The sequence below is a fragment of the Rissa tridactyla genome, chromosome 1, assembly GCF_028500815.1.
Source record: "Rissa tridactyla isolate bRisTri1 chromosome 1, bRisTri1.patW.cur.20221130, whole genome shotgun sequence".
Taxonomy (NCBI): Eukaryota; Metazoa; Chordata; class Aves; order Charadriiformes; family Laridae; genus Rissa; species Rissa tridactyla.
The window spans coordinates 142,221,840-142,236,093 of record NC_071466.1 but is presented as its reverse complement, the minus strand read 5'-3'; the positions used below and the strand labels follow the sequence as shown (position 1 = coordinate 142,236,093).

General features: G+C 50.2%; 1 protein-coding gene across 7 annotated transcripts in view; it reads left to right on the top strand.

The window, feature by feature from the left end:
• LOC128902214 (alpha-2-macroglobulin-like protein 1) overlaps positions 1–14,254 on the top strand; it is a 28,002-nt gene that overhangs the window by 10,226 nt on the left and 3,522 nt on the right. For 3 of the 7 annotated variants that reach the window (XR_008463700.1, XR_008463699.1, XM_054184755.1), the window contains exons 13-35: positions 90–153; positions 526–671; positions 956–1,105; positions 1,349–1,501; positions 2,497–2,581; positions 3,199–3,313; positions 4,005–4,230; positions 4,360–4,486; positions 5,074–5,195; positions 5,705–5,759; positions 6,375–6,458; positions 7,521–7,697; positions 7,838–7,919; positions 8,716–8,872; positions 9,112–9,186; positions 9,556–9,718; positions 10,092–10,306; positions 10,446–10,661; positions 10,774–10,898; positions 11,221–11,311; positions 12,022–12,090; positions 12,380–12,482; positions 12,616–12,657. Coding sequence is in view for 5 of the 7 variants with exons in the window: in XM_054184755.1 (XP_054040730.1) it covers positions 90–153; positions 526–671; positions 956–1,105; positions 1,349–1,501; positions 2,497–2,581; positions 3,199–3,313; positions 4,005–4,230; positions 4,360–4,486; positions 5,074–5,195; positions 5,705–5,759; positions 6,375–6,458; positions 7,521–7,697; positions 7,838–7,919; positions 8,716–8,872; positions 9,112–9,186; positions 9,556–9,718; positions 10,092–10,306; positions 10,446–10,661; positions 10,774–10,898; positions 11,221–11,311; positions 12,022–12,090; positions 12,380–12,482; positions 12,616–12,656 (2,841 nt within the window). In the remaining 2 variants the exon portion in view is untranslated. Of the gene's footprint in view, positions 1–89; positions 154–525; positions 672–955; positions 1,106–1,348; positions 1,502–2,496; positions 2,582–3,198; positions 3,314–4,004; positions 4,231–4,359; positions 4,487–5,073; positions 5,196–5,704; positions 5,760–6,374; positions 6,459–7,520; positions 7,698–7,837; positions 7,920–8,715; positions 8,873–9,111; positions 9,187–9,555; positions 9,738–9,840; positions 9,920–10,091; positions 10,307–10,445; positions 10,662–10,773; positions 10,899–11,220; positions 11,312–12,021; positions 12,091–12,379; positions 12,483–12,615; positions 12,658–13,499; positions 13,634–14,254 lie in introns of those variants that run through there. The other 4 variants (XM_054184746.1, XM_054184780.1, XM_054184770.1 and 1 more) reach the window with 3 other exon arrangements.

Here is a 14,254-nt window from a genome sequence, read left to right as displayed (position 1 = left end):
TGCTTAGGAGAGCAAGATGCATATGGGCAAGTGTGACTGTGCGCTGGTGGCAACAGCAGTCTGGTCATCCCGTGTCCCTCCTCCTTCAGGTCACTGGGAAGGCTGGAATTGTTGTCAGGGGCCAAAGGACTGTCCAGGTCGGGAAGCTGAACAGTAAGTCTCTGGTGGCTGGGCAACAGGAAGCAGCTGGGTTCCTAGGTCAGACAGTGAGAGTTGCCAGAGTTTCTCCCAAATTCCCTGAAACTACAGGTTCTGAGCAGTCAGTGAAGAGAACAGAGCGAGGCTGGTGAAGCATTTGTGTCAGCTAGGAGAGGCTGAAAAGACAGAGGGAAACAATGAACGGAAGAGAGACTGGGAGGACCTGTGGGAAGATGGAGCACATGGGGTCCAAATATGGAGGGAGGGGGCAGACAAAGCAGCAGCAGGAATTGGTTTGACATTGTGAAACTATAAAGAAAAAATAAGGAGGCCAAAAGGAGATCTTGGTGGGGCTGTGATGAAAACACTTTGCCTTTCCTTCCTCAGTGTTGAAGGGCTCCTTCTCCATCCCTTTGACCTTCACTGCTGACTTCACCCCATCACCTTCCTTAGTGGTGTACACCATCTTCCCCAGTGGAGGTGTGACAGCTGACAGCATCCGGTTTGATGTAGCCTTGTGCTTCAAAAACCAGGTGAGACTCCTTCCTGCGTTTGGGGGAGGCCTTACAAGCAGGCCTGTGGAAAGGAGACCCTCAGATCCTTCAAAGAGAGAACTGGGGAGAAGAGAGGAAGGGGATGTCTGCAGTGCAGTGCCCAGGGACCAGGAGAGTTTCAGCAGTGACTTCTGTTCATAGCAGTGGCTGAGCAGGGAAGACTCCATTTGGTCTCCCTCTTTCTGTCTGTGGCACTTGTCTGTTGGCCTCCTCACCTCTTTTTCTCTCTTTTTCGTATTTCTTTTCCTGGTGTGTTGCTCAAGGTCGAGGTAGGATTCCCAGCTAAAGAAGCCCACCTCGGGTCCACAGTGCAGTTCCAACTGCAGGCTGCCCCTGGCTCCCTATGTGCAGTACAGGCAGTGGATGGAAACCTGTTCCTGGCGAGACCAGAGAGCGAGCTGACAAGTGAAATGGTGAGTGTCTGTGCAACTAGGCGAAAAAACGGGAGTGATGGATGAGCTGGGAGAGGCGGGCAGGGTCTGTGGCAGGGGGAGCCAGAGACTAATGGACTAGAGGAGGTCTTTGCGTGGAGGAGAAAGAGGGGTCTGCCTAGGGAGATGGTCAGGAACAGGTATGTGTACTATGGGAGGGTGGAGCGAAGCATCTGGAGGTATCTGCGCCTTGCCCAATTATTCCCTGTGTGTGAGTTTCCCTAGATCTACAGTTTGTTCCCTGCTGCCTATCGACATGGATACCCTGTCCAAGTAGAAGAACATTCAGATCACTGTGTTCAGCCCCAGTCCATGTCACCTCTGCAACGAGGGAAGCCACAGAATTCCTTTCAGCCTGACATCTTTAACCTCTTCCGGGTAATCACCTCTGATTTTTCCCAGAGCTGTTGAAATTGTGAAAATCTGAGATATCTTTCTCCTCAGGCAGTCTGAGAAGCCCTTGCCTTCTCCAGAGAACTGTCTGTCCTGATCTAGCTGTGCTGTCTCAAGAGACGTACAATTCCATTATGAGTATGAAGACCTGTATTCCTCTCCACAGATGCAGAAAGCAAGATGATGATGTCCTGGACCAGCAGAACCCAGCTTTTTGGGCTTGGGAATGAGGTCCTATGTACTATGAGCTATGTACTATTTGTCTATTAGAGAAAAGAGAGACAAGGAGTGATTCCAAGCGTTAGACCATAGATCATTGATGTGCCTTAGTTGTTAGACTGGTCTCTGTTACCGTTTTAGACTCTTTCCAGGCAGATCTGTTGGTGTCTTTAAGACAGATCTCTAGAAAGGACAAGCCTTAAGCAGTGTGGACACAAGACAGGCAGTGTCATTTGGCCGTGGACCTGGGGATCAGACCCTGTCCTCTTTTATTTAGCAATAGAGACACATCCTAGGAAGCTCTTTCACAGCATAGGGACATCACTTGTGTTTGTGGACAGGCTGGTGTCACAGCCCCAGGGGCTGAAAGTGGGGTTTGCTCCCTGATACCTCTGTATGACTTCTGAGGGCAGATTCCATCCAGCTATCCCCTCCAACATGCATGAGGGGATGGGGCAGGACACTGACACCTCTCTTGTGTGTCCTTGCTACTGGAAATGCATTGAGAGGAGCAAGACATCCCAGTGTCCCCCGGGAGAGAGGCAGTTTTTTAGTGACCTCCTGAGAAAGAAGGAACTGGGGAGACTGTGCCATGCCGCCCTCAGCACTCTGTCTGCTTGGGCCAGAGCTACTCTGGGCCACCTGGGAACAGGGCTGTTCTGGCCTCAATACTTTTTAGGGTCATTTTGAAGAGCAGTGGCTGCTTTTCCCCGTTCACAGATGTCTTTCAGCTTCCCCTCCCCTCCTTCTTTCCCTAACAGAACATGGGGCTGAAAATCTTCTCCAACCTTGTAATCAAGAAGCCGTCTCAGTGCTTTCATCGGGCGGACAGGAAGCTGACCATGGGTGAGCTGCACTTTCAGCCTACTTGGGACGTTAGGTCACTCAGATGGAAGAACCCTCTGAACTCTGGGGTTTGCCAGTGGTGGGTATTGGCTCTCTGAGGAGTAATGGTAGCTGCTGCCACAGCCTAGCTGCCTGGTCCACCAGCCTCAGCAGGAATGACCCAGCCTCTACAAAAAGGGCTCTGAAGAATGTCGCTACCTGCGTGTTCCCTGACATGAAAGGATGGCATTCCCTTTCCTGGCACAGGCAAACACAAGCATGGGCCAGGATCTGTTTCCCAGTGACTGCCGCGCAGGCTGTGCTGAGGCCTGGCTTCTGTCCCCTCCTGCGGCTGCAGGGACAGTAACTTCCTTCCTCTGTGTCTCAGCTTGAACTAGATAATCATCTAGTGCAGCGTGCACGAACCATTGCAAGCTGATTCTCCTGTTACCACTCTCTTTTCCCTTCCTATTTTCCCACTACTACCAAATCAGCCCATTCCCTTGTGTTTTCCTCTGCCAGACTTTTCCCATGTCTCGGTTACTGTTTGCTTTGCCTCTTGCCCCAGTGCTAGGCTGGCTATCATTGGCAGGGTTCACCTCTCCCACTCTGGTGGGAGTCATTGTACTTTCTTTCAGGGGGGCCTTCTACAGAAGGCCAAAGAATCCCTAAGGATCAACCACAGTTTACAACCCACGGAAGACTTCGCCATTATTTCCCTGAAACTTGGATCTGGAATCTGTTCTCTGTTGGGTAAGCGATGCCAGACTTTACAAATGGACAGAAGGATGATCCCTTTGTTATTGACTCTTGGCTAATTTGCATTTGTGCAGAAGTCCAGTCATAGGTGTAAAGAGAGGTGTGAATTTTGTGCTTTATCCCTGCATTTGTAGTGCCTCAAACTGAAGGACTAGTAGACTTTGAGGTACAGAACTGAAGTCTACACAGGTTTAGACAAGAGTAATACACTTCAAGAACAAATCACCAAGTATCTTCTCTTCACACACTGGGGTGCTCTCTACTAACTTCTTAATTTGGTGGGTGCACCAGCTAGATTTGTAGCCCTTGTTGCTACAGTGCTTAGATTAAAACTGATGAATCAGCACTCAGGAGGATATGATGATGCTGCTTTCCAGGATATCATCCTGCTGATTGACATCATACTGTTGACTGAGTGTACAGAGCTGGAATGCTGGGGCAGTCTCTTGCTCAGGATAAGGGTACAGCATCATTACTGATGGCATTTAAGCAGGGATTATGGCTCTAGGGAATAAATTGCTGAGACCTGTATTGCCGTGATCACTGGAGCAGGAGTTGGTGGTGGTAGAGCAGAGGCTGATCTGAGCCTGAGGACCTGCATAGCCTCCCTCCCCAGGGGCATGAGTCCTCACCATTGCAGCAGAGAGGACTGAATTTCTTCACACAAGTTCTCTTTTCCTCTCAGCTCCAATGGCAGCAGGAATGTCCCAGTCGCAGTGCCTGCGGCTGCCACGGACTGGAAAGTCAAGACGTTCTGCTTGGCTGGGAGGGGATTTGGCCTTGCCCCAACCATGAGCCTCAGAACGGTCCAGCCCTTCTTTGTGGATGTGACATTGCCATATTCCGTCAAACGAGGAGAGACCTTTATGCTGAAGGCTACTATCTTCAACTACCTGCAGCAGTGCATACAGGTGTGTACTTGTGCCATAGGTAACACTGTATGCGGCAGACCTGCCATGCCCTCCAGTTTTAGACTGTGTTGTGCCAAGCCACCTCTTCTGAGTTGCCCAGTCACTCGCCTGCATCTGTCATTCCCTCAGGTCCACATGGCCCTGGCTAAATCCTCAGACTTCCAGGTGGAGCTGTGCCGGACCTGCAAGGACAAGGAGTGTCTGTGTGCGGAGGAGTCCAAGACTTTCACATGGAATGTGACAGCAGTCCAGCTGGGTACAGCAACAAAAACGGGAGTGGTGATGGAGAACCCTAAAACTGAAGTGAGAGGGAGTGGGAGGTCAGAGAAGCTGGCAGAGCGTTGCCTCCTCTGGATCCTTAAGTTTGCTTTTAGTGGTTCAAGCATGCGATCTGTTGTGTTTGCTTTCTTTCTCTCTTCTTAGACAGGCCCATCGGAGAGGGCAGGATCTGGATGGGTGGCATGGAGACCTCTTGAAGAGAGAGCTGTGGGACCAGGGGAGGAGGGGTCTGCACGGATGTGGGTGGGGGAACCTCATATTGCTGGTGATGGGCTTCATATGCGATGGGAAGGAGACACTGGGGTCCAAGGGGCTGCTAAACCTTTTCTTGTTACAGTCATATATAGTGCAATGAAGTCACTGTTGGTGAAGCATTACCTAGTTCCCTCATATTAGGGTGTCTGAACAAGCCATCAATACTGACTGGCTCACCTTTACTTGCCAAACTGCTGAGGCTATGAAGAACTAGCTACCTGAAGCATCTCAGGTCACTATCAGTTAAAACAAGCGGACTCCATTTGGCCACAGGCATAAGAAACAGGCTCTGTTCAATTTATTTGCTAGGGACCATGAATATCACAGTGAGGACAGAGGTACTGGACACCACGTCACGTTGTGGGAGCAGGAAGCCCTTGCCAGCTACCATGAGGCGGAGGCACATGCTGGTCAAACACTTGCTGGTCCAGGTCAGCATGAGAACAGGCTCACTTTTCTCTCTTTGAGTATCCCTGCTGCTGGGGGAAGGGAGGCTGAGCTGGGCTAAATGGTTTCCTCTCCTCATTTTTTTGGCCTGAATTAGCATACCAAGGCTGTTGGCTCAGTTTGCTTTGTTCCCCCCCAGGACCTAGCCAAGCCTATTGCCTTCTTGCAATATTCTTTCTTGAGCTGCATTCATACACCGTGTCTGTGTTTCTTCCTGTACCATTCCCTGCTCAGTCACCCATTGTATATGAGCTTTTGTGTATGCTCACTGACCAGAGAGCCCTGTCCCTCAGACTTGCTCTTGCTCTCTTGAGCAGTGAAGCAGGCAGCTTCAGTGCAGCCCTGCCAAAGGTGAGGAGAATGGAGTACCTGGCAGCCTGGGGGCTAGCCACTGAATTCAGACCTGAAGCTGCTCTGAAATTTTCCCGCTGTGTGGAAATTTTGTGTGTAATCTTGTTTCTCCTGTCCCATATTCATGGTCCTGCCTTGACAGCCAGAAGGAGTGTTAGTGGAGAAGACTTACAGCTCCCTTCTGTGCCCAAGAGGAGGTACGTGGACAGCCTGAATGGATCCTGCAGCCTGAAATATCTAGATGCGAGAGTAGAACTAAGCTGTGGAAGGTCTGATGAAAGAATGTTTTCAAACGATTTTTCATATAGGAAACGTCACTTCCTATTAGACAGGAAAGAACACGAAATATTACTTCCACAGTTGTTGTCCTACTGAATCCGCCACTGAATATAGGTGGCAAAAATCTTGCCCTGTAGTCTCCTTCCCACACTGCAGCCCCCAGGTGTTGCTGGGGCTTGGTAGTCACCAGTGAGAACTACTCCTACCCTCCCACCCTCTCCCTGCAGCATTGCAAGTCTCTCCAGGATGTCCCCCTACCGAGTGATGACCAGCTGTGGTTCTTGTGGGGCTCGTGAAGAGTAGTGAATTGAGTTGTGAAGCTTGGTGAGCCCTCAGCCTGGCCCGCAGCTCTCTCTTAATCTGAAAAGTTTCCAGGCAATGGAGCTTGGCATGATGCCTGGGACAGACTGCAGGGAGCAGCCTGTGTGAGTGGGATGTAGGCAGTGTCCCATTTATCTGTGCCAGTCTTGTCCCTCTGGTTAGTTGCATTTGCCTTGATTTTTCATGCCACACCTTTATCCTGTTGTTATCAGGAAACGTGGCTGAAGAACCTGTGTCCCTTCGCCTACCTGACAAAGTAGTAAAGGGATCTGCCAGGGCTTCCGTTTCCATCTCAGGTAGGTGATTTCTATTGCAGGGTCACTGACTGCTGTTACAGGTGGGCAAGGCTTAACTTGGTGACGATGTCGGGGGATCTGTTTGACATAAGACTGCTTAAAAGAGAGGATGTTGTGTTTCTATTCTCTGCAAGGTTTGCCAACACCAGGCTTTCAGATTTTTGGATTAGCATTTAGGCTTTCCTGGGAAAAGTGATCTGCGGAGGAGAATAATCCTTATCTTTCTAACTAGGGCTTTGGAGCAGAGACCCTAGGTCATTATTTTTACTGTGACTTTGGGACCTTGGCTAGTTCTCTGTAGGTGCAATCAGCAAAGCTCATAGCCGTCTTGTGTCCTGTTAAGTTTGCTGCTACAAACAGAAGCTCCTGAAGAGAAGAAATCCTTCTCAGCATTACTAAGTTGCAAAAGCACACTTTGGAGAGGCTACTGGGACCAGACATACCTACAGTTCAATACACTTATTCGCATTGGGCTCATTTGCCCGTATACCAGAATTGGTATGAAGGCATAAGTGGCCATGGCTATTACGCAACAGAGCCCCAAAGGTGGAAACCGAATACAAGGCTTTTCTGGCTGGCTGGGGGACACGTGGACACCCTCACACCATCTGACTAGCACCCACCCCTGCTGGCTTACTGACATTTTTGATGCTTGACGTATGGTCAGGTAATATCAGAAATATATAACCAGAAATATCTCAGCCTTTCCCTAAGCGCTTTTATATTTGTCTGCCTGCATGACACACAGCAAGCAACTGCAGCTCTGCTCAGAGCCTTTTACAAATAGTACTTGTTATGGTTGGAGACCTTCAGACTGAAAAAGCCGATGCAGGAAAGTTCCTTGCGGAGTCCATAGTGTGTTCACCCTGCATCATGATGGCCAGACTGGGAAGAGTCAGAACAGTCACCACTCTCTGTCCTGCCCTCTGTTGTTTTCTCCTCTTCCCTCGTCTCTCTAGTGTTTTCCTCCTGTGCTGAGAAAAAGCACCATTATCCAGTCCCTGGCTGAGAAGCACCTCAGATCATACTTACAGTTGCTTTGTTTCTTACACCCTTGCCTAGGTGATCTCATGGGGGTGGCACTGCAGAACCTGGACCACCTGGTGCAGATGCCCCACGGCTGTGGGGAGCAGAACATGGTGCTGTTTGCACCCATTGTGTACATGCTGCAGTACCTGGAGAAGACGAGGCAGCTGACCCCTGAGATCAAGGAGAGGGCAACAGGATTCCTGCGCAATGGCAAGTACCGCAGACCCACCTTGCTCCTCTGCCTTCCCCTGGGTCCAACCTACCAGTAGCTCTTGCCCTTGCACTCAGTCTGTCAGTGTTGTCCCCTCTGTGTTACTGTGCTGTATTAATTGCTGTTCCCATCTCCCCAGGGTACCAGACGCAGCTTCTTTATAGGCATAGAGATGGGTCCTACAGTGTCTTTGGGCAGCAGGATGGGGAAGGGAACACTTGGTAAGCACTGGGAATGTCCCTTGCTCCTGATTTGTCATGTCCGTGCCAGAGCAGCTAATGTGCCTGGGAAAGCCGATTGATAGAATGTGTGTTTCTTCTTTTGGATGGAGACCTGATGAGCTCTCTGACAGCAAGACAGATTGAGGCCCTTGAACCACTTGAAAAAGCAGCGAGGTAGGGCAGCAGAGTTTCTGGGAAAGTGGAACAACAAAGATGTGGTCCCAGGGGGTGGGAAGTCCCTTTTTTTGTCTCTATGGTCCTGCTACTGCCCCACAGATAACACTGGGTACTACCAGTAGTATCCTAAGAAGGATACATGCTGCCTGGAAGTAGATCAGGGAAGAGCAATAAAAAATCATCTCCCCAGGCAGGGCATTGCTTGTGAGAGTTTAAAAGAGCTACACTGGCCCAGCTTGGCCCTGTGGTGCCTGGGCTGGGAGAAATGGAGAAAGGAAGGGAGGAAGGAAACAGGGAATTCAAGATTGTCTCTAGGTATTTGCGGGAGATGAAGTGCAACGGGTAAAAGTAGAAGGGGTAAGAGGTTTTTCACCTGTGAAGTGACTGGGTAAAGCAGTAATACATGAGTAGAACATTTGTGGAGGGGGCTGAGGGAGAGGAGCCCCTTGGGTGCTGTGAACCGTTTCTACTTTTAGCTTGACTCTTTGCATGAAAATGACTCATTTTTGGGCACCCCACTATATCAGTGTTAACTTCAGGTACAAGCACCAGGAGGCCTCTGACTTTCTGTGTGCCTTTTTTGCATTTTTCTTTCTCTTACAACTCATCCTCTTCCTAGGCTGACAGCTTTTGTAGTCAAGAGTTTTGGCCAAGCCAGAAAATACATCTATGTAGATGACAAGAACATCCAAGATGCCCAACGCTGGCTAAAGCAAAACCAGCTCCCCAGTGGCTGCTTTGCACCCAAAGGGAGTCTCTTTCACTCCTCCCTAAAGGTAAATGAGGGCCAAGGCAGGCAGCACAGCTGGGGAATAGCTGGACAAGTGTTGTGACAGCGAAAGATTGTGGGATCCCAAAGGATCCTGGAAAGTCAGTCCTGCAACCCGTGCAACCAGCCTTAATGAGAGCAGGGTATGGGGTGGGGAATGCGTAAGGAATGCTTTTCCTTCTGGGGACTTGCTGCCTGCGCCCTCCAAACACCGCTTAGAGAGTGAAAGGTGCATTCCCTTCACAGAGTGGCGTGGATGATGAAATTTCCCTGGGGGCGTACGTCGCTGCAGCACTGCTGGAGCTGGGTCAGCCGCTGAAGGTGAGCTTGCTCCCGCTCCCTCCTGCTCCCCCGTATGCTCCCACGCCTGGGTACCGCTACGGGGATACGGCAGCTGGTAATGCTGTCATTCTCTGGGCCAGAAACGGGTAGGGAGCTGCTGTGAGGGAGCCAATATTTGGTCAAACTGTGAAGTCATTCTTCAAAAGAGACCGTGCTGTAACACTGGCGTGATGCAACAGTGTTTGATGGCTATGGCTCCCGGTGCACTGTTTTCTCAAGAGAGTGTGTAATTTAGTGGGTTTCGCTGGAGCTACATCAGGAAGACATAGTCTGGCTCTCTGGAACAAGCCCCCTGTCCCCTGCTTTGCCCCTGTCAGAGTTTGGCATGGGTTTCTTCTCCCAACACAGGGCAAACTGATGCAGACTACCCTCCGCTGCCTGCAGGAGGCGGTTCACAACATCACCAACACCTACACAGAAGCCGTGCTGGCCTATGCCTTTGCCCTGGCTGGGGATTATGAGACAACCCAGGAGCTGTTGTACAAACTGGAGGAACAGGCCATCAAGTCAGGTGCTGGCTGCTAGTTGGGGTAATGCTCCTTGTCCACCTGCTGGGATCCGGACTAATGTATGCCCAGCTAGTGTGATTAAAAATGACATATGTACTTGTACATATTCCTTGTATATGTGCAGTAACTGCATGGTGTGACTGAAAATACAGTAAGTTATTCCACAAGTTGTAAGGGTGACTTATCAAAAAGATTTTCCTCAGCCTGGAGGATTTCAAGATCTTCTTGAGGGAGGAGGTAGGAATCTGTGAGCTAAGACCTGGAGAATAAACTGAGTACAGGGAATGAGCCCTGAAAGCACTCTGGGTTTTGTTTCCTGTGGACCCCCAGTTACATCCTCTCCAGATAGCCTGTATGTTCCTTTTCCTTCTGCAGGAGGACAAATCCACTGGAGCTCCAAACCAAGCTCTCTGGATTCCACAGATGTCTGGCCTGATACTCAGTCAGTGGACATAGAGTTGACAGCCTATGTGCTCCTGGCGTACCTCTCTAAGCCACGGGTGCATGTGGGTGACATGACAACTGCAGCTGGCATTGTGGCATGGCTGACCCAGCAGCAGAACGCCTATGGGGGCTTTGCCTCCACCCAGGTAAGAAGTAGTTCCCTGTGGATTGATATACTTTTGCACCCGACGTTGGCAGGGAGAGTCCTCTTTGAGGTCTTCCTGCTCCAAGTTGGCTTCACTAGAGCTGATGCTTTCAGAGGGGTGACTGTCTCTCCCTCTCTAGGACACAGTTGTTGCCTTGCAAGCCTTAGCAAAATATGCAGCAAAGATGTTCAGCACATCAGGCCAGGTGCTTGTGAGGGTGAAGTCCCAGAGGGGCTTTGAGAAGGCTTTTGAAGTCACCCGGCAGAAGCGTCTGCTTGTGCAGCAGGCAGCGCTGACAGAGGTCCCGGGGCAGTTCCTGGTCCAGGCCCATGGCAGCAGCTGCATCTTTGCTCAGGTGAGATGGTGGGATGACCATGGGAGAGAGGAGAGTTGGAGGAGTCTGCCTCTTCTACCTGCATGAGATCATGCCTGGCCTGTCTTTTCCCCTCCTGGCCCTCACCCTGCAGACAGTGCTGAGGTACCACGAGCCTGCCCAACGGGCTGCTGTAACCTTCACTCTGCGTGTCAACACAGAGCTGACCAACTGTAGCCAGGCCAATGCACGTGTCCTCACCATCCGCATCCTTGCCAGGTGACCCCAAGGGTTGTTTCCTCCTCCAGCAAGACCCACTGTGCTCGGGGACAACAGCTGGGAAAGCCTCAGGGCTGCACTGAAGGGACCTGGCACTTGGGGCAGACAGGAGAGAGGGTGAATTTGGTAGGTGGAAGGGGTGGAGAAGGAAGGTGCTGTCTACCTCCTATGAGAGGGAGCAGTGGCTGATGTGTCCCCAGTCCCAGATGGGCTGCCTGGTGCAGGGTCCTGCACGCAGGGTATGGTGGTGGAGGGAAGAGGGGGTGGGAGGGCAGTATTTTCACAGAGGCAGACCCTCTGACTGTTTCTTCTTCTTCTTCAGCTACATCGGGAGCAGAGTCACATCCAACATGGTGATCGTGGAGGTCTCCCTGCTGTCTGGATTCATCCTGGCTCCTGGATCCAGGATGTTGGTAAGGACTCTGGAATCAGAAAAAAGATGGCTGTGGTGAATGGGTCCCACCTGCTTGCTCCTGTTGGGAACTGTTCATCTCAGGCCATGAAATTAGCTATTGATATTGAACTGAAACCTCTCATTTCCACAAAGGTTGGCTACAGGAGACCAGAGGTGGTTCAGCTTCTCACACTGACACTCTTCTGCCTTGGGCCAGAAACAAAATGTGCTGCTGGGTGTGCTAAACACCAAGATCTGTTTGCCAGAAGTTTATTAGAGAGACAAAATTTCTTAGAGAAACTCTAGTTGTATCAAAAAAGATTATTTTTTCCAATTAAGCCATAAAACTGAATGATGAATTATTTGCAGAGTCCCCAGGCAGGTCTTTAAGAGCAGTCTAGCAGTTAGTGAGATGAGATAACAAGGATCTCTATTGGTGCCTGCACCGATTTGCTGACCAATGCATCAGTCCTGTGTACTATCCGATGGCCTTTTGTCCTCAGAATAGGAGATTTCTCTAATTGAGCTCATCCCCGAGATGCTCACAAGGGATGCCAAGGAGGGACTACCAGAGATATAACCACTAAAATCATTATATGTGAGAAAGACATGGTTCCACACAGAGTCTAGCTCCACACCATCTCTTCAATACAATAGCGAGTCCCTCGGGTCAGTAAGCCCTAAGGAAAGTGCTCACAAATTTCCATCTGTTACTGTTTCCTATCCCAGCTGGAACGCAAAATCATCGTTAAGAAAACAGAAGTGAAAGCTGATGTGGTCTACATTTATTTGGAGAAGGTAAGTGGGAACCAAAGCCTTTAGTTTGGTACAGTGAGAGCAAGAGGCCACAGGACAAGAAGCTGTGTGAGAAGCCCAGGGCTGGTAGTACTGTGGGCAGAGGAAGCCTGCCCAATTTCATTGTCATGGGGTTAGCATTTGCTATTCCTCATGTATACTCCATTTCTAAATTCCATAATCTTTAATGGATTAGAGAGATTTAGCGCAGGAAAACATTCAAGCTAGGGAAGATGAAGATGCAATGACTTCTTTCTCCCATTCCTTGCTAATTTCTTTCCACCTCCACAAGCTCAATGATGAATCTCAGACTTTCATTCTGCAACTGGAACAAGTAATTCAGATGAAGAACCTGAAACCAGCCATCATCAAAGTCTACGATTACTACCAGCCAGGTAGGTTGCTGATTGCCTCCTACACTGGGGTTGGGAGCTGGGTTCCTAGTTCTCTGGCTGGGAAAAGCTGTTGTGCGCTCTTCCCTGTGTGCGTGTGTAAGTGTGTAATTGTCTTCCTCATTTCCTTTTGCAGAGGAGCGAGCCTTGGCTGACTACAGTGCTGTCTGTAGTTGAGGTAGGCAGCAAGTCCCTGTGTGACACAAACCGTTGCATCAGGAAATGATGGGTCTTGAGTGGGAGGGAGGGAATGTAAGCAATCAAAGACAGGAAGGAAGATGGGGAGCGTACATCCAGCTAGAAAGAGGAACTGGCAATGGCCTGTGTCTGGGCGTGTGGAATTAGGCTGGGGGCTTTTTTGCAGCCAGGGAGGCAGTTGGAAGGCTCCGGTGGAAGGTGGAGACAGGGACAGCGTGTCTCAAAATGAGAGTGGGGAGGGAAGGGCTGGTCATCGTGTGGAGTGAGAATGCAGAGCTATAGCAGCCTGTGCTAACAAGGGGCCTCAGATCTGGACACGGCTCCATCCCCTCCACTCTCCCCCTCGGCCCCCTTTATTCAGTGCAGGGTATGAAAAGGGGATTCAGGGAGCCAAAGGAGCAAGCTGAAGCTGTGAAGATGTAATATTTTGTCTTGTGGGGTGGCATACCCAGCTGCCAGAAGTGGGGTGGCTTACCAGTAGCAGCCAGAAGCCAAGACAGGTCTAGAGAAGTCCCTTTTGGAAGGGTAAGACAGAATCTTGACATGGTCCATGCTGCATCCTGACACCATCCCTAAGAGAGAGCACTGCCTTGGGACCTGCCTAGAGAGCAACCCCCACTACTATCCAAGACAAGGCACCTTTCCACAGCCTGCTGATAGCCATGGAGGGACTGGATCATGCCTTCCTTGTTTGTCTTACCTTCTGTCCTCATAATTGCACACATGGTTCCTCAGAAACGGGTGGAGAAGCTCCCAAATTTGTGATAAACGAAAGGAGAGGAACTACCACACCACAACTCCTGCCTTTGCCCAATATTTCAGGTTGGACACTGAATGGAAGGAAGTGCTCCATCTGGGACACAGCCCACATTAAAGTTGAGTCCATATGGTCCTGCGCCTGAGTGGATGGACTGAGAAATCCCAACAGTCCAGCGGTTATGCCCGCACTGTGAGGGCCTGGGTTGGGGCAGGGTGTGTGTCTGTCACATATCTGGTACACACCTGGTAAGAAGAATTAAAGTAAGCATAACCCCTGACCTTGCCACCATTGTGCCAGTTGTTGATGAACTACAGGCTCAGCCCATGAAGATACCATTTCTGCCATTGCCAGTGTACAAACCTCATAGCTCCTCTATTGCTCTCTCCTCATGCTTCCCATGGTTTCTTCTAATATTTCCTGCAGTATGACTTGGGCAGCTTTGGAGTATAAGATGCAACTGAGCATGCTGTGACAGCTGTATCTCCTGTGCCCTTCCTGCAAGCTCCTGTGCCATCAGCTCTGCTTTGAAGCAGTCTACAGACAGTAATGCAGTGCATTGAGACTCTAGCCCCTCACCCCCCCTCAACAGTACCTCCTTGCCAGTTCCTCATAGTAAAGGTTGCAACTGTTGGACAAAGGAACTGTTGAACATATCCCATCCCTCCCTTGCTTTTGCTTGTGTAATGGTCACTTCTCCCAAGTACTATCTCTGCCTTGGTCCATGCTCTACCATCTCCTGTGAAAGTCTGCTACTAGAGGGGCAGAGTTTTGCGTGTGTACATATACATGCCCACACAGAACAGAGGGGAAGAAGTTA